At 39.2% G+C, this 26196-nt stretch overlaps 3 protein-coding genes across 4 annotated transcripts in view; 2 read left to right on the forward strand and 1 right to left on the reverse strand.

The window, feature by feature from the left end:
* Nucleotides 1-588: 588 nt before the first annotated feature.
* tubd1 (tubulin, delta 1) lies at nucleotides 589-4095 on the reverse strand. 2 transcript variants are annotated; one of them, XM_036559859.1, is made up of 9 exons: nucleotides 3821-4070; nucleotides 3467-3653; nucleotides 2980-3127; nucleotides 2121-2337; nucleotides 1802-2033; nucleotides 1527-1691; nucleotides 1226-1354; nucleotides 911-1094; nucleotides 589-810 (listed from the first exon to the last, which is right to left on the reverse strand). In XM_036559859.1, the coding sequence occupies exons 2-9, from the start codon at nucleotides 3615-3617 to the stop codon at nucleotides 708-710; spliced, it is 1329 nt and encodes a 442-aa protein (XP_036415752.1). In that variant the 5' UTR covers nucleotides 3618-3653; nucleotides 3821-4070; the 3' UTR covers nucleotides 589-707. The 2 variants fall into 2 exon arrangements, with proteins under 2 accessions (XP_036415752.1, XP_036415744.1); XM_036559851.1 differs by having other exon boundaries at nucleotides 3467-4095.
* Nucleotides 4096-6041: 1946 nt separating this feature from the next.
* On the forward strand, nucleotides 6042-12548 carry rps6kb1b (ribosomal protein S6 kinase b, polypeptide 1b). The gene is made up of 15 exons (XM_036559897.1): nucleotides 6042-6221; nucleotides 6980-7023; nucleotides 7349-7469; nucleotides 7603-7671; nucleotides 7857-8004; nucleotides 8372-8429; nucleotides 9280-9380; nucleotides 9572-9662; nucleotides 9787-9877; nucleotides 10119-10226; nucleotides 10323-10385; nucleotides 10767-10844; nucleotides 10959-11066; nucleotides 11168-11280; nucleotides 11642-12548. The coding sequence occupies exons 1-15, from the start codon at nucleotides 6153-6155 to the stop codon at nucleotides 11886-11888; spliced, it is 1509 nt and encodes a 502-aa protein (XP_036415790.1). The 5' UTR covers nucleotides 6042-6152; the 3' UTR covers nucleotides 11889-12548.
* A 4759-nt stretch (nucleotides 12549-17307) lies between these two features.
* The window catches only part of snx19b (sorting nexin 19b), a 53421-nt gene continuing 44532 nt past the window's right edge, over nucleotides 17308-26196 (forward strand). The window contains 9 exon segments of the mRNA XM_036559903.1: nucleotides 17308-17420; nucleotides 19074-20753; nucleotides 22483-22621; nucleotides 22712-22812; nucleotides 23878-23997; nucleotides 25256-25353; nucleotides 25355-25378; nucleotides 25564-25657; nucleotides 25888-26071. Of these exon segments, the coding sequence (XP_036415796.1) occupies nucleotides 19089-20753; nucleotides 22483-22621; nucleotides 22712-22812; nucleotides 23878-23997; nucleotides 25256-25353; nucleotides 25355-25378; nucleotides 25564-25657; nucleotides 25888-26071 (2425 nt within the window). The 5' untranslated portion in view covers nucleotides 17308-17420; nucleotides 19074-19088.

Consider the following 26196-nt stretch of genomic DNA (forward strand, 5'->3'; position numbering starts at 1 on the left):
TATTTTCTTTTTTAGACAAACTACTAGCCTGCAATATTGGATGAAAATACATATGGGGCCAGTTGCCCAGACCTCGATTAGGTCTAATACTAAACTAAAAAGAATTTTCAGTAGTGAAGCACTATAGGCATTGCAATCTAGTCAAAGTCTAGACATAATCTGCATATAGAAAGCTGAGAGTTTAATTGACTGGAAATGTCAGGTTATTAGCCACCTATTCATAGATTGTATACATGTACTTGTATCATGAGACAACACCACCTCCTGTTAGCATTTTAAAATTGTATGTTGTCAGTATACAAATGAGTAATTGTCTGTGTATATTAGAAATAAAGCTGATTTGCAGTTCTAATTTGTAGAAAACAAGCCATTTCTTGAACACACATTTGTTTGGTTAAATGGAGGTGAACTTGCTTTGTAAACCACCAAATCCAAAAGACTGCATTCTTAGTGATTTAAAGATGAGCAGTACAGAATATGTGAGTATAAGTACTGGTGTATATACACATTTGTACACACTGACCAAACATGTTCCCTTCTGCCTTTTTTTCATTTTAAGGTATTTTTTAAAATGAAAATGTACACATATGTTAGAAAAGAATATTATTTTAATAGTATAAATTACTTCACCAAAATTTCACAATTTACAGTAGAAAACTGATATTCATAGTTCCTAAACTGAAAAAAAATGAGACAATGAGGTAGATTCAAAGGTGTGTGTAGCTTGAAATGATCTGTTCCAACATGCTAAAGCTGTCAAGAAAATCTTCTTCCGAAATTCTGAATTTGGTATACTGATGAACGTAAGCCCTGTGAAGAAAAAAAAAAATACACAGTTAATAACCTGATAGCAAAATAAAAACATTGTACATATTACATATGCACCATTTGGTTGTATTCTTATCCTCACCTAGACACAAACATGTTCCAAGCCTTCCTAACGATATTATCCAGAGGCTTCAACAGGAACTGGCTATTGCTGACTAAAGTGGCAGACTTCTCATAGCCATTAAAAGGCACAGGTGAGGTCCATGAGCTGAAGGTGCCATCTGGTGGGACCCATGGGACATAAAGGGCAGGGTCCTTAAAACCATCTGTTGATCAAAACAATTCTTGTTTATTTAGGGTGCATTTACGTAGCACACATGAACCCTAATTTACACACTGGTCAAAAACTGAAATCTTTAAAACAGAATGAAAGCCAAATACAAGTAAGCCTACTTGCCTGTATCAGCACTGGAGACATCTTTACCCCGCAGTATCAGAAGATTGGATAGTGATCTGTTAAAACCCATCTGTCTATTTCGAGTGCTCTCCCCTCCAGATGACGGCACAGACACTTTCCAATCGATACCTGTAAGAGACAGCATTTAAACGTTCCAACCTAGAAATGCCCAATGATAGACAAATTTCAATGCATGTGTATTCAAGTAAACGTGACATCATTTTTACAGTTATATTTACTACTTACGATAACTGTCGTTACGGTCACGTCATTCCTAATGAGTAAAATTTTAAACACACACCTTCCTCCATCCTGGCACTGGCAATAAGCATTTGTCTTAAATGCTTAAGCAATCCAGGCCAAGTATAGGCACTGTAAGCCAGTGAGGTATGAGACATTTGAGGGATGTTGCACAGGCTTAGCAGTTTGTACTCAGGATGACACACCAGGGAGCTCAATAATTCACCTGGACAGAGGAGAGGCATCATAGTAAATCCTACTGAAACGTCCAAAAGACATTGCACTTCTTTATGGAATTAAAGACACAGCATGTACACTAGAGTACAACTGTACTACCTATAGGGTTTCTGCTGTAGTGGGTGGGTGAGTCTGCAGTGTACGCAGGCTGCAGCATGCTACCCAGCTGGTGAGCGATCACCTTATTAATATCATCGATAGAGATTTGCTTGATGTTCATTAGCTGGCTGCAGATTTTGTGAACAGTGTCATTCTCATGAACCACAATGGCATCGGACAGCTGGTAGAGACGCGACAGCGTGAGCACCGTATTATAGTTCTGCACGATCACCTTCAAAGAGAGCAGAAAGAAAATTTATACATGAGCGCATTGATGTCTCACTGACGTCTACTGCACTCTTATGAGAGAAACAATTACCTCTCCTGTTCCATAGGGCCACGTCAGGTGATTGAGAATAAAAGAATGGGGATACATGTCTCGCAGACACTGTGTGATGAAGGTCCCAACTCCGGAACCTGTACCCCCTGCAACACTCATCATGGCAAAGATTCCTGAAAGGCGATCACAGCGTTCCACCTCCCTCCGGACCAGATCCTCCACAGCTTCCTCATGGCGAGGGCCATGAACACAGTATCTACAGAGAAGCACATATAATAACATATCATACAATGAGTATTTTATCTCTAAGATAAAGATGGCATATTCAGTATCAGCAGAAAATGCTGGATGGGATATTAGAGGGGAGAAAAATAATAAATTTGATTCAATCCTGTGACAAATCTGGTCTGAAATAGCACTCATTCAAATTGTTAGCTGTAAGGTGGTAGTGTTTGAGTATGACAAACTACTTTTAGATGTTCATCTTAGTGCTTTACATAAAATAGCTCTTTTCAAAGCTTAGTAAAAAAAAACAAAAAACAGACCAACTTTTTGCCAATACTGAAAAGTTTCAATATTTGTACTGAAAAAGTAAAAAGTGATTTTGCGTCACCTCTAAGATAACTAGTGTTTTTCTGGTAGCTAACACAAGTTTATGCATTAGTTATAACATTTCATATATATAAAATGTATATATTTAATAAGTACTAAAGACAGCAGCACAGATCCGGTTAGGATGATTTCACTGTACTACATAATTGCTTAATGCCAATTTGTGAAGACACACATTTTATGAGTATTTAATTTGGTCTGGAATACACTGCAGTTTCACTGTTTGAGTTTATTTGTACTGAATTTCAAATAATGTGAAATGCATCCAGAGACAGTGTCTTCCTACCCATTTGCCCAGTTGTTTCCAGAGCCTTGTTTTTGGCAGAAGTGTGCTTTCTCCCAGTATCTCCACTTTCCAGATTTTGAAGCCTTTGTTATGGCTTGAGAAATAACTTTAGGCTCCATATCAACCAGAACAGACCGCGCCACCAGCACTAGAGGTGAATCACAACACTATGAACCACAACATACATACATACACACATATACATGTATATATATATACATATATTACACACACACTTATTTTTATTACTATTATATATTTTATTACTATTAAAGAGCCCCCTAAGGTAACATGGTAAATATTTTAATATTTTTAATAAGATGTGGCCCCAAAATACTATATTAAATTAACTTAAATTACTAAGTTTCTCGTAACTCGTGGCCTCAATATAGTGATGTGTGGCCACGCCTTATTAAATCATAATCGCAATGTCACGTTAGGGGCTCCGTATACTATTATATTGTAAGGTTATATTTATTTGACCTACTTCCTCCTGAATCCTCCCAGAAAAATCTCTCATGGCTGAACTCCTTGTATGTTTTCGGGCTGGCTCCGCTGGAATCATCGTACAGAGTGCTGAAGAGCTGTGGGCCGATCTGATTCCCGCACTGGCCCAGCTGTACTGTCACAACGGACATGTCTGGGTCCAGTTAGCTAGCTAGCAACCAGAAAACCTACATAGAGAGGCAGATTATTATGTTAATGAACAGACTACTGTAACTCTAGACACTCGTGAAAACGTGTTGAGCAAACGTCTCCACTATCAGAGCAGAGCTGGTTATATATCTGATTGGCTAATGTCAGATTCAACAGGTCTCACGGCTGTAGTGAGTGAACTAACGTTAGCTTAGCCTGCTGGTGTCGACGTTCAACGTCTCAAATTAACGCGCTGTTTTGTCGACCGTGTATGTTTCTCACAACTGAATGAAAAGGCTGAAGTGAGCACCGCAGAAAAAAGACTGTTTAAGCTTCTAAAACATCGCAAACAGCCACATTTAAACCCGATTTTCCACAGAATCGCAGCCGCAGTAAGAGCTGACTCTCTCAGTGGGCTTTTCAGTTTCCCTCCTCCGGATACGACGTGTCCTCATTCGCTGGCTGTGCAGTGAAGTCGGTGAGCCTGTGGTGTGATATAAAAGACACAGCATGACATTTTAATAAAATTAGATAGAAAATTGATTAAAAGTGCCTTTAAATCGACACAGCGGACTTCACATGTTGTGCTTATAAATGTGACAAAAAATCTTGGCTACCTTCATTTTTAGAGGTTGTGAATAGTAACTTTAAAAGGGGAAGTCCACCCATTAAAAAAACAATCTACATAATTTAAAATTATGTTAAAATGCGAACGAGGTCATTCAGAGTCGTTTGGTGTATAATGCTCCTTTCTAGAGAAAAGCACTGAATCAGAATTATAAACAGTGGTGGTTATAGGAACCAGACGTCCGAAGAGGTGAATGCCTCTAAAAGCTCCCTCACATAATTATTACACAAAATAGTTATAAATATGCTGTCTGATGTCTGAGACATTGTTTTATGATACTTTTGTGGTAGAGTTTTGACCTAAAATGTCTTGTTAATCCAATTTTAATCCATTCATGGTGGAGCTGTACATGCAGGTGTTGTAAGGCAAAATAGTCTCAAAAGAAAATAGTGGATTTTCCACTATTTTACCATCATCAAAATTACATATAAAACTCAGAGGGCGTGTGTAGGTTCACTGGTGGTTTTGGATAGTAAATAAAAAGGCTATATTTGTGTTGTAGATATTATCGATCAATACCACTGTAAAGAAATCAGTAAGTTTCTCTACAATGAAGCGTTTCACATCAAACCACTCTGAATAACTTTGTTTATATCGCAATGATGGAATTATGCAAAAAATTTGACACATGTCCCCTTTAACACGTCTGTACACCTAAAATAATGTATACTTTAAACCATGTCAATGTGCTAGAAGTAAAGTATACTTTACTTGTAGTCAATTAGTTCTTGAATATTCATTAAAAGAAGTACTAATTTTGAGTTTGATTATACTTTAACACAGTAAAATACACAATGCCACTTTTATTTATAGCATATTTATGAGTAATCTTTTACATGGTTAAATAAACTTTTTAATTTTAACATTTTTGATACTTTTAATCTAGTTCATCTAATCAAGCTCATTAGATGCACTATAAAGAGGAACTAAAACCACAAACACTGAAGTTTTTGCTAGAGCCTGAGTAGACTGATAAATCAATGTGGCAACTCAGTTGTTTATATCAGTGTTATTAAGCTCGTTTGAAGGCTGGTCAAACTAAACAGTCAGATAACAATCAGAAATTCTGATATCAGTATTAAAATAGGATATAAAACACTTCAACACAAGCCATTTCATATATATGTATTTCTTTTTCTTTCTTTCTTTCTTTCGTAAAAGTATTTGATGAACACAATTTACATATATCATGTTTGAGTGCCCTGCTGTATAAAACAGCCCAGACCAGCATGTATTCCATGCTGATCTAAGCTGGTTTGTGCTAGTCTATGCTGGTTTTTCTGGTAGGGTGATAATAGCTACTCTCTCCCTCCGTCTACAATATACTTTACATATATTTATTTTCCACATGGCTAGACATTTGGCAAACACAAAGGCCGTAAGTAAATAACTGCAGCAGTCAAGTTTTCTGTGGAAAACCGTTCACATTTAAAACGCAGAAAGGACTTAATATTACGACAGTTAAACTGCCAACCAGTAACAGTGAGGAACAGTGTGAATGAAGTAAAAACGACACCAGCAGTTTTTAAAATGTGCCTGATCGAGTCTGATTCAGGACGGTGTGTTGAACATTCAGTCACCGCCTCTCAGCTGTGTTCAGCCCTGTCTGCTCCACTCTGTGCATAATTATGTAACATGACAGATTTTTAGTTTTTGCCACTCTCACACATCCCCTCTCTTTTGTTTATCTTTTAATTTCGTATTCTCTCTCTGTTTTATTTTCGCTCTGCTGTATTGTCCACAAAACCCGATAATAATAAAATAATAGTGGTAATGTTCCTCGGGCCGCACTGCGCATGCTCCTGCCGTAGCCGGTCATGGCGACGGTGTGTTCATGTCCATGAGGCGGGAAGCTCAGCCTTCTCTCTCCGTCTCTCCCTTAGCGTGGATTAACGCAGCGAAATAAACGATGGCCGGAGTTTTCGATATCGATCTGGACCAGCCGGAGGAGAATGTCTCCGACGAAGAACTTGAGGAGGTGAGTAACTCTTATCTTTGTTCTTCTTCTCCACGCCCTGCCAGCAGGCCTCGCCGGAGTCCTCGGGCCTGGAGGAGCCAAACACACTGTGCATGTTATGCTAGCGAGCCCTCTGCAGGTCCTCACTCATTTTGCTTTCATTAGAGGCTACGTTTTCCCTTTTCTGTCACACATGTGCAGTTTGAATGTGGATAATTTCGAACAGTTGCCTTCGTCGGCAGTCCCTTTATTATTTTGGGAGAGAAGGTGGTGTTATGTCCATGCTAGCTAGTTGAAGCTATGCCGTGCTGTATCGTGCTGTATCTTGCCAGCTGCCTGTCTGCTCTCCCAGAACCTGATTCTGATCAGCTGCCTGGCTGTTTTATGCATTCTGCGAATTCTTCTGCGTAGTTGTTCTGCAGGAACCTGAAACCTTGTGTACAGTAACTAAGCAGCTCTGGGGCTGCGCTTTCCTGAAGTTGTCACATTTGACAAGCGGCTGAGGAGCCTTCTCCAACATTACCTGCCCTGCAAGACTCCAGTTAGATTACGACATACTATGTCTATATTACAGTTAGTTTTAGAGGCGCTGTAGTTTCGTATAGATTAGACGGATAAATTGCTGCTGCAAGCAAATTTACCTCCTTCATATTTAGCTAGCTGTCATCTTGCAGGGCTGCTATTGAAAGATCAGCTCTCAGGTTTCCCAACCATACTGGGAGAGCAGATCTGTTAATTGGCTGTGGTTGAATAATAAATCTGCTGTTTTATTTCTGTAGACTCAGATCACTGACTTTATGGACCAGTGCAGTGGCTTTGAATTGTGAGTATTCTTTTTTTTTTTTCGTTTATTTGTTTTTATTTTAATATTAAGCCTGTTTCAGTCTGATTAGTTTAGGTATGGCCCATAATGTTCAATTGCTATATGTGCAATTGTATGTACATACAACTAAGTGGATTGAGTTAGAAACAGAAGTAAAAAAAAGAAAAACAAGTGAAACTACAGTATAAAAAGAAGTAGCTTTATTTTGAAATGGAATATATCTAGAGTAAAATTAAAGGTGATGTGATCGCCTAAGATGAACTTCATATTTAATTTAGTTAGAAATTAAATATCTCTACATGTGTACACATCTCTGCTCCCCCAGTAATATGGACGACTGTGAGAAGATTGAGATATCTGAGGACAATGTAAACCAAGGCACAGAGAGCATACGTCCTGAATGCTTTGAGCTGTTGCGGGTTTTGGGCAAAGGCGGCTATGGAAAGGTAACTTATGCATTAACGAGACTTTTAAATAAATGAGGGCTTTTATTTGCTTGTAAATACATATACAAATTCTGCAGTATATACATCGGCAAGGAGCGTTGTTAAAACTTGACAGAACCTCTAATTTTTCCAGGTTTTCCAAGTTCGGAAGGTGACCGGTGCAGCATCGGGAAAAATATTTGCTATGAAAGTTTTGAAAAAGGTTTGAGCAAAAATATTTGATTTAAGTGGTTTTAATATTTGCAAATAAAATATTTTGGAATTTAATGAGTAGTTTTTTTGCTGATGTTTTAAATTATGTGGATTGTCTTAGCCATGTGTTTGTTTGTGTTTACTTATTTATTTATTTATTTATTTATTTGTCTGTCTGTTTATTTATTTTTCTAGGCTATGATTGTCCGCAATGCTAAGGATACAGCTCATACCAAGGCTGAGCGCAACATCTTGGAGGAAGTGAAGCATCCTTTCATTGTGGATCTTATCTATGCCTTTCAGACTGGCGGCAAGCTTTATCTCATCCTTGAATACCTAAGTGGTCAGTGAATCAAGCTCCACTTTTGTTGAAAAAGACAGTTAGTGCCTCATTTTTTGTCACTCTCTAGCCGTTGCCATAGAGTTGCTGGGAGATATATCCTGCCTCGTTAAAATGCTTTGAATTGCTGTGGTTCATGCAACATACAGTAGATTAGACTCCACAATGGTTTTATTGAGTCCACTGCTGTAGAATCCTACACTTGTGATTTACATTTGCCTTTGCTATTGGGGAACTTGTTTGGGTCCAATTTATTTTACCTGCACTGCACCACACTTATTTTGCTCAATAAAAAAAAAAATAAAAAACTTTATAAAACAAAAAGTAAAATGTTGAGGATCTGCTTCTAATTGTGTTTTGTCATTTATAGGAGGTGAACTCTTCATGCAACTGGAAAGGGAGGGCATTTTCATGGAAGATACAGCTTGGTAAGGATAGATATGTTCTTCATTGTCTTAGATATTGCTTTATATTCTTTATGAAGTTTAACCTGGATTTGAAACAGCATTCCAAAATTTTAGTTTTTAGATTGTTGGACTTTTTGTTGTTTTCTTTTTCACCAGTATGATATCAAATAGGAAAATGGCTGTTTTGGTTTTCGTCCAAAAGACAAAGGTGGTAGAAAATTTTGAGCAGGGGGAGAAATGCTCTGAAAGATTAAATAGGTGGATAAACAGTGAAAATGTTGACTGCATGGAACTATTTCACGATTTCTGCAACAAATGTTATTCAAATGTAATCATTGTTCATGCCAAGTATCAGGAGGGGCTATGATGCCCAAGAACTTCTCCTGTACAGATGTGATAGGACTTGCAAAGACAATACAGCAAAACAGAAGCAGAAAAAAAACAAAAATCAAAATCTGTTTTTGAAATGATGCAAAAAATGTACCATCAAACGATGGTGCCAAAATGCAAAGTATGACTAAAAGTAATGTAGTTTGTTGCCTTGGATAACAAACCGTTCTCAAGAGCATTGGATTTCGTGGCACATATTGTAGCCTGTGTACTGTGATAATGTGAATGTGTTTATTTTATGTAAACTTTTTATTTGTCAGCTTTTTTTTTTTTGGTTTTAGCCCAGTGTGTCCCATATTTCAGTTTGGGCCATTACTAATAACGAAAAACCTTTTCATAGAAAATGACCAGTAATGTGCAACGTTATACTAAAGACTTTGGTCATACATAAAAATAGAAAGATTAGAACAGATCAAGATCTTTTGATTGGGTAAAATGGAATAAGATTATCAGAATGATCCTGGAGGCTTTTTACTTGCAGCTTTTACTTGGCAGAAATTTCCATGGCTCTTGGCCACCTGCATCAGAAGGGCATCATCTACAGAGACCTCAAACCTGAAAACATCATGCTCAATAGCCAAGGTAAGGCTGGATTATGCATTAATTAGGACATGAAACACATGTTGGAACACTACCATGTAGACTTAGGATTAACTCTGAGTTTAGTAAAAGAGAGTGTAACAAATGCACCTGCTGTTTGTTTGTTTCAGTGCAGTTGATTAAGATAACGGTGTGTTTTTATGGTTGACTTTTCTTATCTCTTTCATGGACAGGCCATGTGAAGTTGACTGATTTTGGATTATGTAAGGAATCCATTCATGATGGGACTGTCACACACACTTTCTGTGGCACTATTGAGTACATGTAAGATATTTTATTATAAGTTTTTCATTTTTTGTGGCGTTCACATTTCTGAATCTTTTGTTCAGGTTCTTTTATCAGTATAATTGCCACCATTTTCTGTATTATAAATGAATTTTTTTTTTAGGGCTCCAGAGATTTTGATGAGAAGTGGACACAACCGGGCTGTTGATTGGTGGAGTCTTGGAGCCCTGATGTATGACATGCTAACGGGTGCAGTAAGTACAAATTCTTCAGTTTGACTTATTCAGTGAGATGGGTCACAATAGTTTTCATGGTCATTACCTAATGAGAGTATAGTACAAGTAGGAATTTATGGGTTAGCAAGCTAACTTGGGCATAGCGCAAGGTTAAATTGAGCTGAGAAGAGCAAAGATAACTGGTTCACCAACACTGTTTGTTTCTGAATATCTTTTTGAACTATTGCTACATAAGACACATACTGTTTTACCCTTGCAGCCACCTTTTACTGGAGAGAACCGGAAGAAAACCATTGACAAAATTCTTAAATGCAAACTGAACCTCCCACCCTACCTCACACAAGAAGCCAGGGACCTGCTCAAAAAGGTAGTTGATTACTCCTATATTTGTGTAGCAGTACAGCAGACCTCTTGCTAGATTTTCTAACTTTTATATGCATAAAAATATTTCAATTGCATCCAGCTGCTGAAAAGAAGTGCCTCATCTCGGCTTGGAGCTGGACCTGGAGATGCAACAGAGGTGCAGGTCAGTTCACATGAAATTTCTGTATGCGTACCCTACCTTTCAAAAATGTTGAAATCAATGCTTTTCATAATAAAAAGGCAAGTTAATAACAAGAATGCCTCACTTTTGAAAACCAGTGACCAAGTCACAATTATTTATACCATTTCTAATACAAATAGTAGTATTTACAAATAATAATTTGTCAAGAAATGTGTACACTATAAATAGTTACATTTTATTTTGTCATAACTTTATTGATTGTCACGTCTAAATTTCTTGTTCTCTAAATTCTATAAATTTTGAATAAATTATTGGTTTGTATTCTGGTGTCTAGTTACATTTCAGTCTGCATGGAACAAGTAATTTTTTAATAACAGTTATTTTCACCCTTGTTTTTCCTAGGCTCATCCCTTTTTCCGACATATTAACTGGGACGACCTGCTTGCGCGGAAAGTAGAGCCACCGTTCAAGCCTTTCCTTGTGAGTGTCTTCACACTTTTTCTTCTTTTTTTTTTTTTCCACTGCTGACAAACAGGGGATTAAGTAAGAAAGAGTTACACGTGATTTACATGAACTATGCTCTTGTTTCCTTAGCAATCTGCTGAGGATGTGAGCCAGTTTGATTCCAAGTTCACCAGCCAGACTCCTGTCGATAGTCCAGATGACTCTACACTCAGTGAAAGCGCCAATCAGGTCTTCCTGGTAAGTTGGTGTTCTCTTCATACGCATTTAGTCCAAAAGTTTTAATAAACACAATTCTATTTCCTATCCCCTTGATATATTCTTATTTTCAAATGTTTTAGGGCTTTACATATGTAGCTCCATCTGTGTTGGAAAATGTTAAGGAGAAGTTCTCATTTGAGCCAAAAATTCGTTCACCTCGCCGCTTTTTAGGAAGCCCAAGAACGCCTGTGAGGTAATCAGATTTTTACTATGCTGTACTCAATCGACTGTCTCAACCTAGTAATGTTGTCATCCAGAAATGGTTTAATACTCTTGACAAAATCTTATGAATTGCAGAAGTAAAATAAAAACTTGTGTACATGCTTGATTCCCCAAAGGTGTACATTATACACATTGAGATGTAAACAGAGTCATTCAGAGAGGTTTGATGTAAAATGTTTTCCCTTACAGCATTCCACATGTACCTGTCTGCAATGAATAGTGTGTGTTTTAATAGGTTTTAGACCAAAGTCTTGGAGTGTTTCAAATCAAGCCTCTCCAAATCCCATTTAAAGATGTGGACAATATCTTTTTTTCTGCCTCTTGTCTTCTAGTCCAGTAAAATTTGCTGGGGACTGCTGGCCACGAGGTCCGACCATGCCTGGAGCTTCTTCTCTTCAGTCTCCCACAGAACTGGCCATGGAGGTGTCCACCATGGATCAGATGGACATCGCAGCCAGTGCTGAAGTCACCGCTCCGCTGCCCATCAGGCAACCTGCAGGCTCCACGATGGGTCCGTTTAAACAACAGGCATATCCAGTCATGTCCAAAAGGCCAGAGCATCTACGTATGAACCTATGACCATTAGCTTGACCTAGAGATTTACTTTGCTTTCTCCATTTCTTTTATATGAATACTAGGGAAAAACGGAAATTCCCCACCACCACACAACCTCCTACTACTGTAGACTGTCCTTCACTCTCTGATGAGCATGTGTGCTTCACTGAGCTTGAGAAACTACTTCAGTTCCTCACGTCCCAAATCCTCAGACCACATTGTTCTCAGATGCTTCCTGTCATAACATATCAGATGGATGATCAGGATTGGGCCTTCTTTTGGATTAATGACTTTTTTTTTGTTTTTTTTTTTTACATGATTGTACCATAAAAGGAATATGAAACACATGAACAAAACAAATCAAATATGACTTGGCACTGTTTGCTAAATGTGCAGACTAGATGACGTGGTGCTCCCTGCAAGATGATCAAGTGCTGTTGAGGAATTGCGTCCGTTGGATGCTTTTGTGTTTTTACAGTATTGCTGGGGAAGCAGAATGGCTTTCCGTCTCTGAATGAAATCATTGTTAATTGAAAGGAGAGATGAATTTGTGGGGATTTCCACCACGCAGAGGTTAATAAGCTGGCATATGTCTTATTCTCTTTGAACATTAAGTACATCCCACAGTGATATATAGATGATGGGTCAGTACACAAGAGCCTCAATAAAAAAGAAAGACATTGACTTTTAAATCTTTTTTTTTATGTGCTGGAGGATCTAAACTGTTTTCAGGTGTGCTTGATAGTGGATTTTGTGTTTTGTGGGTAAAAGAATTTTGATGATTCAGACTGATTGGGTCTTGAAATGGACAGGGTTTTTGTTTTGTTTTTTAAGCTTACCTCAGTAAATTAGTAAATTGAATCAGTCATAGAGATCCTCTCTGTGTGCCGTTTGAGGAGGTGCTGGACGCTCTCAGTCGCTCTTGCAAAACAGAAATGAATGGAGTTTATGGAAGGATCAAAAGTAGACAAAAAAACAGATGGTCATGTAGTGTTTATCCTTATTGCGCTGCTATCCTTATCAAGTAGAACCTCGTCAGATTCCACTTTGCTGCTGCCCCTGTTATCAGAGAAGACTTGCACAGCTAAGCTCTTGGCTTAGTGGTGTGACATTTATTTGAATGCTATTCAGTACTGCATTGTTACTTTCACTTCAGATGTAAACACTAGGTAGATAAGAATAGAGTACATGCACATTTAAAGAAGTTGCATAGTTGGCCATGCATGTTTCTGCTCGTGTTAAGCTATGCAACTTTCAAACTGCACACAGACTGGAATAGATTATACTGAATTTAAAACGTTTTACCAAATTTTGAAGAATTGCTGCAAGAGTATTGTGAGCATTAGAACTGCAGTCAACTGTCTTTGCCTACATTTCAAAGGAATATTCCTGCAGGTGTTTGTTTTAAAAAAAAACACCATTTAAGTATTTTCTTTTAGTTCAGGTGAATATATGCTGAATCGCTTGGCTTCAATGTACATAGCTTCTTGCCTTTCAAAATGCAGCTTTGTTTAATTGAATCATTGAATCAGTCAGTTGAATCATCGCTGCCATTTGCTTGTATTTATTTCCACTCGTGACTGCTTGTGGTAGACAGGCATGTTGACATTGTTTTGTCCTGCATTGTTGTGGTTTCCATTTTGCCGCGTGGTAGATACATCCATCTCACACACACAAATACGAAGTCAGCTGACTTCTAGGCAAAATAAAACCACCAGCAAGTCGGCTCCCTGTTACATAAAGAGCTTGGAAATTGCCTGCAATTTAAATCACCTTTTTTTTCCCCTCAGTTCATTCATAAAAGGCCACATTCCTGTTTCTTCTCAGAGACATTCAACCTCGCAACAACTGGCTGACTTTGAAGGAGAAAATGTCCATAATGACATTATTAAAATTCTAAAACTAAAATGGTAAATTTGATCAAGTATTCACCCCCCTGAGTGAATACTTATCCTTTTCTACAAATCCCTGTCTGCATGATGATATTAGAATCATACCTTCATCCAAAAATAATAAATTTTATCAGCATTGGGCAGGTGCTTAGTTTTGAGTGATATTTCAAACCAATATTGGATGACACATTTGTTGATTCTGGAAGAGCAGAATGTTCAGGCGATGCTGGGCTGCTGTGCTTAATGTCTGCATTTAATTAATTTTTCTGCATTTGTAACCCTCTACAAATAAATTTTATATTACCCAGTAACGCTAATTGGCAGATTTAATCCCATTTACTACATTTTACTGCAACCCAGAATTCCCATATTGGTGCATCCTTACCTTATTTAGCTGTATTTAGACATGTTCTTTGTGAATTGTAGTTTGCAGTTGTCCTTCTTGGGTGTCTTTGCTGGATGCCAATCTTAAGGCCCAACCCCCCCACCCCCGGGCACACTATATGGACAAAAGTAATGGGACACCTCTTAATCATTGAATTCAGGTGTTTCAATCAGTTCAAATGCCACAGGTGTATAAAATCAAGCTTGTGTCTTTACAAACATTTGTGACAGAACGTGTCATTCTAAAGAGCTCACTGAATCCGAGTGGGATGCCACTGTTGCAACAAGTGTGTTTGTGACATTTTTTCCCTCCTAGATATTTCACGATCAACTGTGAGGGGTATTCTAGAAAAGTTGAAGCATTTGGCAGCCACAAAGTGGCAGACCATGTAAAGTTACAGAGCAGGGTTGTCAAGTGCTGAGGTGCATAGTGCACAAAAGTCTTCAACGCTCTGCTGACTCAATAACTGAAGAGTTCCAAACCTCCTTTGACATTTACATCAGCGTAAAAACTGTGTGCTGGGAGCTTCATGGCATGGATTTTCATGGCTGAGCAGCTGCATGCAAGCCTTAAGTCACCAAGCACAATGCCAGGTGGAATGGTGTAAAGCACGCCGCCACTGGAGCAGTGGAAACATATTCTGTGGAGTAATGAATCACACTTCTCTATCTGGCAGTCTGATGGATGAGTCTGGGTTTGGCGAATGCCAGGAGAACGTTATCTGTCTAACTGCGTTGTGCCAGGTGTAAAGTTTGATGGAGGAGGGATAATGTTATGGGGTTGTTTTTCATTCTAAGCCCCTTAGTTCCAGTGAAGGGAAATCATAATGCTTCAGCATGCCAACAAATTTTGGACAATTGTATGCTTCCAACTTTGTGGGAATAGTTTGGGGAAGGCCCTTTACTGTTCCAGCATGACTGTGCCCCAGTCCATAAAGGGATGGCTGGGTGAGTTTGGTGTGAAAGAACGTGACTGGCCCACACAGAGCCCTGACCTCAACCCCATCAAGCACCTTTGAGATGAACTAGAACAGAGACTGCGAGCCAGGCCCTCTCGTCCACATCAGTATCTGACCTCACAGATGCTCTTCTGGATGAATGGACAAATACTCCCACAGACACACTGCAAAATTTTGTAGAAAAATTCCTAGAAGAATGGAAACTGTTATAGCTGTGAAGGGGACCAACTCCATATTAATTCCATTTTGAATAGAATGGGATGTCATAAAAGCTCCTGTAGGTGTAATGTGTAGGTGTCCCAATACTTTTCTCCATATAGTGTACACTGTGGTGGCTAATGACCACCCAAATGTTTTCCACCCCATTTTAACAATATCCATTTTACATTGCCCATTTTAACAAATTCCAGAGAGAAAATATTTTATATTATGAATAAACAGCGGCTCACATTGTCACTGATACAAAGCGTCACTCTTTTTCCCTGTGGTCATTTCCACATTTCCACACTTTGACGTTAACCATGAGGTGCTTCACATCCAAAAAATCTACTCAGTGTGTTTTTTAAAGAAGTCGAACATTACTCAAGGTTTTCTTGATTAATCCATAGCATTCATCCAAAATAAAACTCCTCTAACTCCTTCAAAGTGGTAGTCTTCATACCTTCTTTCATTTTTTCTTTCTTAGTTATATAATTTGGTGGAAGAATGTTTCACTTTGTTTCACCTTATTTTTAACAGTGGCCCAATGCCTTTAAAACATCTTTGAACCATCTCACATACCTTGAACTGTTTCCAGGAACTGGAACCTGTTAGTAAGGTTGCTTACCACCTGATGATTTGGTCTCTCTCTGAAGGAACTTTGGTTTGCTGCCTGATTGCTGGCGGAAGATGATGATAGGCCCTGAAGGACGATCAAGGAAGAAGTTAAAATATGAACCCGGTATAGTTCTTTGATGGTGTTTGTGATAGTAATGTCCTCAAGGGTGGAAACAAGGGCATGCCATGCAGAGGTTTTTCTGTAAAAATTAATGAACCTCCAGTGAGGAAGCTACTGTTATTCCAAACGGAAGGAAGATGGGCAAGTGACTGTACAACTTACTGGGATGTTGATAGACAATTGCAGTGCTGTTCCTAGGATTCTGTGGACCTCAGTGTGCAAAAAAAAAGAATAGTCTCTCATATGCAAATGACCTTTAATTAATAAAAAGACAAGTTGGTGCTGTAATGTAGGCTGATGTTCGAATATTATTATCTTAGCTTCCTATACATCAACATGCAAAGAGCAAAAGACTCTAGTAGAGAGGTACTGGGGCCCAGTCTCCACAGGCCCCCAAGCACTATAGGCCCCAGAGTGTTTGCCTTGCCTGCATCTGGAAATGGTGAGTTTGCACAACCTTCTGCAGGGGTTCTCTTCACCACTCTTCAAAACCTCCTTTGTAACTGAAGCAAGAATTCCTAACTGGATACCTCATTTAATTAAAGAGGTCTTGTATAAGTGCTGGTGTTTTTGGCTTCACCAATCATATAATAAGTTACTGCCAGAGTTTTAATATCAGAAGATGAAGTGAGCAACCTTAAGGTCTACAGAATTAGGTGTCTAAATTTGACCTTAAAGGGGAATTCCAGCATTTATTTTTTAATTTCTGCATAATTAAGTGCTTAAGATGTAAACAACATCATTCAGAGTAGTTTGATGTGAAATGCTCTGTTCTAGAGAAATTGTCCACGGTGATGATAGGAATCGGACATATTGGCCTAAAATGCATTTGTTTCAGTTTAATTCATGTAATTCCTTCATTTGAAACAAATGCATATAAAGTGGCTTTATTTGTGTTATGAACATTGTGACCCCTGGTTCCTATCACCACCACTGTAAAGAAATCAGAGTCAGTAAGCTTCTCTCTACAAATGGACCATCTCGCATCGGAACAGCATGAATGCATGCATAGTTTACGTCTCAGTGATTGAACTATGCAGAAATGTTGAAAAATTGATGGAATTGCCCTTTATTATTGTACTGTAGAATCAGCTCTATGTGTTGTCATGATCACAGAAGTATAATCCCTGAAACTACAGAAGAAAAATGTAGGTCTCTTCAGTGTTACAGTCACTGTAAATGATCGTAGGGGTTCCCTGTTGTTATTTCGCTGAGACACCTGAAGGTGGCGTTAAGAAAGACAAGCCGCTCTGTCTGAAGGCGCTGAAGAAGAAGCCACATCAAAACACGACAGTAGGCGTTTCCGATGTGATGTTTGGAGAATGAGGAGTTGATTTATCCTCCTCATAACTTTATTACAGCTCCTCTTCATTCGCGCAACCAGGTAAACTCTCTGCGTTTGTTTGGTCAGTATCTTTCTGAACATGTGAGTCAGTTAGTACTGTACCCGGCTGGCTGAGTTAGTCACTCAGTCGTGGTGAGTGTCGATGACAGATGGCCGAAGAGAAAATCGGTGACTAAGTTAGCAGCACCTGACTTTCAGTTCATTTTAGTTTTCCTGCTAATAACCACCGATAATCCCTGAGGAGTGAAGAACGGTAAACGGTAGGAGATGCCAGTGCAGTTCCGTGTACTTCACAGTTTTAAGTTTTCCTAGCCTTTACCAAGAATTGCTGACCAAGTAGAGCCACTTAACCCGCTGCGCCGTGCAGCAAACCAGCCTCAGCTGCATATGAATATTTTCTCACGAGTCTGAAGTCAGATTCGTTTTCGAATCTTTCCGTTCCACCTTAAATGGTGCAGCAGTTACGTTCTACATTTAAGGTGGAACGGGACAATTCGAAAAAGAAGCCGGCGAATAGGAGACTTCAGACTCGTTGTTTTCTTGTCATTTGGTGACTTAAGCTAGCTAATATTAGAGCGATTTGTTTCCGGACGCTCGCGGCCGCGCTGTGATGATGGTTGAGGTGGTCGTGATGCTTTGAGGAGAGCACCGGCCCAGAGCGGCTGAGACCGCGGTGACAGCCAGGCCTCGCTTATTTCCTCATTCTTCATTCGCCTCACCTGTCTTTTTGTAGTTGTCATTTTACGCTATGTAGCGTTGCAGTCCCTGTTATCACAGACTACCGCTGGCCGCTCACGATTTATTTCCGTAAATTTGTGTTGGTGCTGTGTGTTAAAACCTTCAAGGCGTTTCGCTTGTTATTTTCTACCTCACGGATGCTTCACTGCTTCTGAAGCACGGCTAGGGCTGAGTAAAAAAAATCTATACCGGTTCCTCAGTGGTCCTTTTTGTATACCTTCTTTATACAAATATACACCGACCGGCCTTTTCATTAAAACCACCTCCTTGTATCTACATTGTCCATTTTATCAGCTCCGCTTACCATATAGGAGCACTTTGTAGTTCTACAGTTACAGACTGCAGTCCGTCTGTTTCTCTGTATACTTTGTTAGCCCCCTTTAACCCTGTTCTTCAGAGCAGGTACTATTTGGGTGGGGGATCATTCTCAGCACTGCAGTAACACTGACCTGGTCGTGGTGTGTTAGTGTGTGTTGTGCCTGTATGAGAGGATCAGACACAGCAGTGCTTTCATTACTATTGAGAAAAAGTATTAATCAAATGGCAGAAATGACTCATCAGACAGGAAGCCAAAAGTTATATTGATAGTTCACCTCGATTTGGCTTCTTTCCTCTTGCTGGAAGGGTAAAAAGGGTTGTCTCTAGCTTCCATTATTTGCTGAAGAAAGATAGAATAGCTTCTTTACGATTTTGATGAAACATGGATGGATAAAAACATGAAAACAATATGAAATCAATAAAACATTGTTATTCAGTTTGTTATTTAGTAATAGTATTATTACTGAATGTGTTACATGATGGTTAAGCATCCATTTAGTGTAACCTTTCGTATAATTCAACATACAGCTGAAAATTCTGAAAAGAAATGCGTATAGTAGATGCCATATGTAGAGGAAACCTTGGACTAACTACCCAGATGTCTTATTGTAAATTATTGTTATTTTCACTTTACAGACTCTTGCCTCTGCCATGTCTCAGCCGGAGCATCTTAGCACATCCCCCCGGGGCATGGCTGAGTTTATGGTACAAAGGAAACTTCTTGGATTCGGTGCGCTCCTGGCCTGGATGATCCTGTTCCACTTACTGGTGAATGTTTGGCTTCTCTGTGTGTTCACCAGCCTCTTGGTAGTTATAGGTGGTTGGCTTGGGTCTCAGGCTGTCCTCGACTCCGAAAGTGTGGTTCATCTTGAGCGTTTCGTTGCACTGGAGAAGATCCAGTCTAATGCTGAGAGTGAGCTGGAGCTGGACCACGAGATTCAGAATACAGTTAGCAAGATCATACGAGACTTTGTCTCTTCATGGTACAATACAGTGTCCTCAGAGCGTGAATTTGAGGAGGAGGTACACAATGCCATGATTTCTATGGCGATGGAGCTCAAGCGCCGGGCGAAGAAAGTGGACAGGAAAGCTTTAACGCTGAGGACGTTGGATCTTTGTGGATGCCATCTCCAGTGCTACTTAAGAGCCAAAGAAATCATGGCTGGAAAGAAGGACAAAGAAGAAGGCAGAAGAAGCGCTAATGATCGTTTATGGCAAGCGTACAGCACGACTTGCACACCTCATCCAGCTCTTCAGAGTCCTGCCATAGAAGTAAATTATGCAAGAGCGATTGTGGATTTGCTTTTACACGTTCTTGTGCCTCCACCACATCTGGAAACCAGGACAGGGAGATTTGTAGTGTGTGAACTTATAACGTGCAAAGTTCTTCTGCCTTTAATTGCCAAACTGTCCGATCCAGACTGGTTAAACATGTTGATTGTGGACGTGTCTACCAGTAAGCCACAATCCAGACCAGTCCAAGCAGAATCAGTGAGAATTCCTCCACCCCCAGTGGTTTTAAGTCAAGAGACCTCACAACAGGACCTTGAGGTTCCTTCTGCTTTACCTGTGAAAGCCAAGCCTGATACCCCTTCTGTGACTGACATGCCAGAATTGGCTGCTTACGATGTCATTGACTCTGCGGAGCTTTACTGTCCACAGAACCTGGAGGAGGAAGAAGCAAGACCGGTCGAGTCGTTTTCTTCAGTGAATCCAGGTTTTAGTTTGAAGGATTATCAGAGACTTGGGAAATCCAACCCTTTCTTTCAAGAAACCGACTCTGACTTGGAGTCTCCTCTGAATGATTTTAAAAGAAGCTCTTTAGAGTCACTCGTTCTGATAGGCCCGGAGGAAGCAATGTCAGAAAGACCTGCAGAGTGCCAGACACCGATAGATGGTGTGCTGGACCTGGAGGATGAGTTCCGTGTCTATTCTAACGCGGCAGAGACCACCTGCCCTAAGGTGGTGGTCTCAGAGATAAAAGAACAGCCTTCCGATACCGCTGAAGGGGAAGAAGAATTATCGTCCAGCTTTTGTGCTCTCCAGGACCTTGAGAAGAGCAACACCAAAGTGGACCTGGGGCTGACAGGTGTTGAGCAGTCAGGGACGTTGAATCCCAGTGAGCTTCCTCTAACGGAATCTCTGCAAGCCTCCTCACCTTCAGGTGGAGCCATGCCGCTTTCTCCTTTCGCCTTTGAACCCCTCAGTAGTCCCGAGGGCCCAGTTGTTATTCAAAACCTTCGCATCACAGGTACCATCACAGCAAAGGAGCACAGAGGAACCGGATCACACCCGTACACTCTTTACACTGTGAAGGTGAGTTTTCCTCTGCTGAACCTGTCTATCAAAAGCCTACCAAATCTACTTTAGCTTTGCTGTAAGTCATCAGTAATTTTGGGAGAAATCTTTTTGGAATTGAAAAGGCTAGATCAGTGTCTGATTAATGATATAAATCTCAACATGTTTCCACAACAAAGGCCTTTAAAAAGAACATTCATTTTTAATATATATAAAAAAAATTGTTTGGTTTAGTTGAATAAGTCATAAAGTCATTTTTGCAATATTAGTAGTATTAGTAATAAGAAAGTAGTAATAATAAAGTAAGCAATAATAACAGTATGATCTGCTCTCAGAATGTTTCACAGTTTGAAATCAATGAGTATAAAGCAAACAAATACTGCTCGATACCGATTGATTTTATTTAAACACTTACAACAGTGGTATTTAACATGTATGCAGTCGGCTGTAGTGGTACTGCAGTTTTTTTAAATGCAAAAATTGATTACAATACAAACATTTAACCAAATGTAATTTTAAGTATGATAAATCTTGTTGATTATTTGCAAAAATAAAACATTGTATTTATGTCAAGTTTATTGATTGTTCTGATGAAATGTTAGCTAGTTATGTTTATATTTTCAGTGCATGCATAACTAAAACAAAGGAAATACAGCAGTGAATGCGTAGCACTGGGCTTCACTTGTGTGGGAGCTGATAGTAAGTATCTACAGCTCTGTGCGAGAGTCTTTCAGATGAAGCTTTGAAAACCCACAACTTACACTCAGACTAAACACAGTCAATAAATATCTAAACCTCTTGAACTGAGACAGAGCTCTGTTTGCAGTTTTCCTTTCTAACACTGTCTGATGTACATTTATGACATCAGTGAATGTGAACCCTTCACTCAGCCAATGAGCTGATCAGCTCACCAGCCAATCAGCTCTCAGTAGCAATAAAGCTAACCTATCAGCACATAGTAGCAGTAATGCAAACCAGTCAGCTGGGTAGCAGTAATACTAACCAATCAACACTTGGTAGCAGTAATGCTAACCAATCAGCTCTCAGTAGCAATGAAGCTAACCTGTTAGCACTCGGTAGCAGTAATGCCAACCAATCAGCATTCGGTAGGAGTAATGACAACCAATCAGCACTTGGTAGCAGTGTTGCTACCATCTTACTGCCCAACCAAAACCTTTTTTCTGTGGAAAAAAGTAAATCTACAAGTTTTCTTTACTTTTGTGGAATAGAATGTAATACATCCTTCTACTTCCCAAAATTAAAAGAAGGTCCTGGACATGTGGTTAGAAACTATTTTAACTTTTCATTTTTAGCTGTTTAGCTCCCTTCACCCTATTCATTAAGCACTTGCTCGTGGATGCTCTCTGGAGTTTTGCAGTCGTGTTTTGGTATAGTGGGAGAAATAGGAAGTGGCCAGGCACCGATTAAACAGTGTGGAGTCTAATCATACATCCTCGTCCTGATTTTACCTCCTTTGGTTTTTCGGTCAAGATTTTCAGTGTTATTGGATGAATCAGACATATGAGAGGACCCTCAAAAGGCATATGTAGATATGCAGGTGCCTATATTTAAATGAGTGAACTTTATTATATTCAGTATATACTAATGCAACAAGCTAGCACACAACTGGAGTTTTTGCATTTTTTATTATTATTTTTTTTTACACAGTGAGACTCTACCTCCATTTTGCATTGTCTATGCTCTATGCGTTATCACATCTTTGTTTTTTTTTGGTGATGTTTTGCAGTATGAAACTGCTATGGACTCTGAGAACCCAGGCACATTGCAGCCAGTGGCTTATCACACAGTCAGTCGTCGCTACAGTGAATTTCTGAACCTACAGACACGTTTGGAGGAGAAACCTGAATTACGCAAAATCCTAAAACGTGAGTTCTGCTGGATTACAGCGTCACGATAAAGTGCTTACTTTTGTGTTGTACAGTTGTGGGTCTTTACTTATATAGTTGTCATTTTAGATGTCAAAGGACCCAAGAAAATCTTTCCTGACCTCCCTTTTGGAAACATGGACAGTGACAAAGTTGAGGCCAGAAAAAGTTTGTTGGAAACATTCCTTAAGGTAAGCTGTCAGTGACCGATCATACTGTACTTATTGATATACTGTAAAGTGCACACAGTCTGTGTCAACCTGAAATCCAAATTTTCAAAATCCACCAGTGATTCAAATTGTCAGCATAATTCAGTAGTTGAGATGTAAACAAAGTCATGCAGAGTGGTTTAATGTGAAGTGGTTCATAGTAGAGAAACTTACTGACTCAGATTGGTTTACAGTTGTGGTGATAGGAACCAGGACTCACGATGTCTACAACAACAAGATTTTATTTACTATTCAGAATGACTAGTCAACCTACTCTTGTCTTCTGAGGTTTGACATGTTAATTTGATTTAAGGTATAATAGTTGTAAATCTGAAAAAATGTGTCTCTTTGGGGATTATTTTACCTTACAACACCCATCATGTACCTCTTTGCCTTGAACGGATTAAAAAAATAAATGTTTTAGGCCCAAGTAATTTCTCAAAATTATTATAAGATGCATCCTCAGGAATTTTGGAAAGTACTCATAGCCATTTCATGTGCTAGCTTTTTGTGATGGACCTTTCAGAGGCATTAACCGCTTCAGATGCCTGGTTCCTATCATGACCATTGTGAATAATTCTATTCATTGTGAATAAAACAGAGCTTTCCACATCAAACCACTCTGAATTACTTTGTTTTGCTTCTTCATAATTTAATTAAGCAGAAATTTTGAAAAATTGATGGGTCTCCAATTTAAGCATAACTCATCTCAGACCATTTTATTTAAAATACAAAATTCTTCTTTTCCTGTAACCTTTTATTAAAATCTAAGGGCTTTTGCCTGCCTCTAAAACATCTTCTGTTTTTTTTTATTACGTCACTGTTCACCAGTGCGCAGGAAAAAGTAATATTAACCAGTAATATCATGTTTCACCTTCCACTTCCACCACCCTCACCTATCAAGCAAAAACGCTCAGCTAGCTCAGAGACCCTCCATGATGCTGTGTTTAGCTCAAAATTAGGTCAGTACAGTAGGAAAATGTGTTATGATTTCTGATTCACGTTGACTTTAGGTGTGGATTTATGTTTTGATGCTGTGTTTTGCAGCAACTTTGTGCCATTCCTGAAACTGCCAACAGTGAGGAAATGCAAGAGTTTCTCGCCCTGAACACTGATGCAAGAATTGCTTTCGTGAAGAAGCCATGTATTGTTTCACGCATAGACAAGGTACTTTTAATGTTTTTATTTACTGTAGGTTTTGTAAAGTCCCAAGAGAACATAGTATACATTATCCAAAATATTTGTATGATACCAAAATTGAGTGTTATATTAAACATCCAGCAATGTTTGAATGGAAAAAAAGACAGAAATATAATAAAACAGCTTGAAACCACTTATCACACCTTTCTGAGAACTGACTGTGCATGGCCCTAATATCCTAATATCCTTATATAATGCTGGGTGTGCATTTAGGGAAGGCTGGCATGGCTGGTTGACCGACAGAACTGATGAATTGACATTCTTGCTAGCTTAGTTATGCTTGCTAGGCTAGCTTTTGTTTGTCATTAGCTCTCTCTCACAAGGTTTCTCAGACTTAAACAGAGAGAATAAGAACACTGGGGAACACAGTTTTGCTAAACATATGTTGGTGGGACAGCCCACATCAGCCTTGTGATTGGTAACGACACCATGTACATACGTGTGACCCAAGATTAGCTCTGCCCCTTAGATCATGTAGAATCTTGGCAAAATTCGTCGGCCCTTGATTGATCATTGGAAAGGTATTCAAAGCGCATACTTTGTATGTACACTGTACACTGTGTGCCCGCGAGAGCGAGATTCACTAGTTAGAAAGGAGACACAGATTTCAGTTCACATAGATAAATGTAAATGTGTACATTTTTATTAGTAGTTTGATTGTTGGGTTTTTCTATACAAACAAGGATGAGGACAAAGTTTAGATATTTTCTAGTCATTTTCTCCACTACGCATAGAAACAAAAACATGCATATAATATATTGTCCAAAATGGTAACTTTACAGGAGAGGCCAAAAACGCTCTTTACTTTTAATCAAGTTAAAGTAAAGAGGTTCATTCCAAGAAGTTTTAGAGCATTTCTGTTGGTTCATTCATCATGAAAATGAACTAGAAATACTTTTTGTTGTTGTTTTGTTTTGTTTTGTTAGTGGACAGCAATAATATGTAATGGGTCTTACCACTCAGTCCTCCTCTAATCTCTTCTACCAGATCACAACTTCACAGTAATTTTAAAAGGGACCTGTTATGCTTTTCCGATTTTTCCCTTTACAGAACAGAAATGTACAGAATGAGCAAAATAATGTGTTTTTGGAACATTAATGCTTTCCAAAACTGTTCTTGTAGACCCCAAAGATAAAATTCTGAACATTGGACATGAGCATAACAGCATAATATGCCCCCTTCTCAGTCAGGTCTGAACGGGAGTGTGTTCTTTGTGATTTGGCAGATTGTGGTGAATGTTATCGTGGACACCCTGAAAACAGCCTTCCCCCGCTCAGAGCCACAGAGCCCCACTGATGAGGTGGATGCTGAGCCTGATGGGAAAATTACCTTCTGACAAGAAAAATAAGTATGGGAATTTTGTTTTAAGAGCGTAATTATTAGAATGGTTGTGAACTGCATAGTATTCAGTGCAGAGGAGGACAGTATGATATGTTGTGAAAAATGTATCATTATGATCGTGTATATTTTTGCCATATCGCCCGTGCCAAAGTGCTGCCAGTTCTGAGCTGCCTCTGTCTCTGTTTATTTCAGGCCAAGGATGCGCTTCTCCAGTAAAATCGCTCCTGCTATTAACGTGTCTGACATGAGACCCAAAGTGCTTTACTGCTTCAATGAGTGCAACACTGTAAGTACAGTAGTCTTCATCTAGTGGCATCTGTTATTAGCTGTTTTTGCAAGGCCTGAATTATCTTGTAAACTGGCAAAGCAAATGCTGGGCTTGTAGTAGGAAAGCACTACAAATAAGTACATATCAGGTACAGGAAGGTTGCAGCCAATTACTTTCTCACTGTATTTGTTTTTATGTTGTTCTACAAAACTGGTCCTGTGTCTAAAATCCAGGTGCTCTTATTTCAGGTTTTTAATGGCCTCAACTTGCACAATCTAGAGAGCGTCATGTCGGAGCAGGGGAATCTTGAGAATAAGGCACTGATCAAAGATGCAGATGGGGAGCAAGATGTCAACCTTGGTGCCAAGGGGGATTCAGAGCCCTGTGCATGTGCAAAAAGAAAGCAACAGAATGTAGTTGTACAAGACCAAGGTAAGTCATTAGATGTAGTCATATATCATCTTAACATCCTACCTGTGCTACAACAGAATGAAAACCAGTAGGGATCAGCTGGGATGATGCATTTATGATCACCAAATAATTACAGTGTGCTAAAT

The sequence above is a fragment of the Colossoma macropomum genome, unplaced genomic scaffold, assembly GCF_904425465.1.
Source record: "Colossoma macropomum unplaced genomic scaffold, Colossoma_macropomum, whole genome shotgun sequence".
Taxonomy (NCBI): Eukaryota; Metazoa; Chordata; class Actinopteri; order Characiformes; family Serrasalmidae; genus Colossoma; species Colossoma macropomum.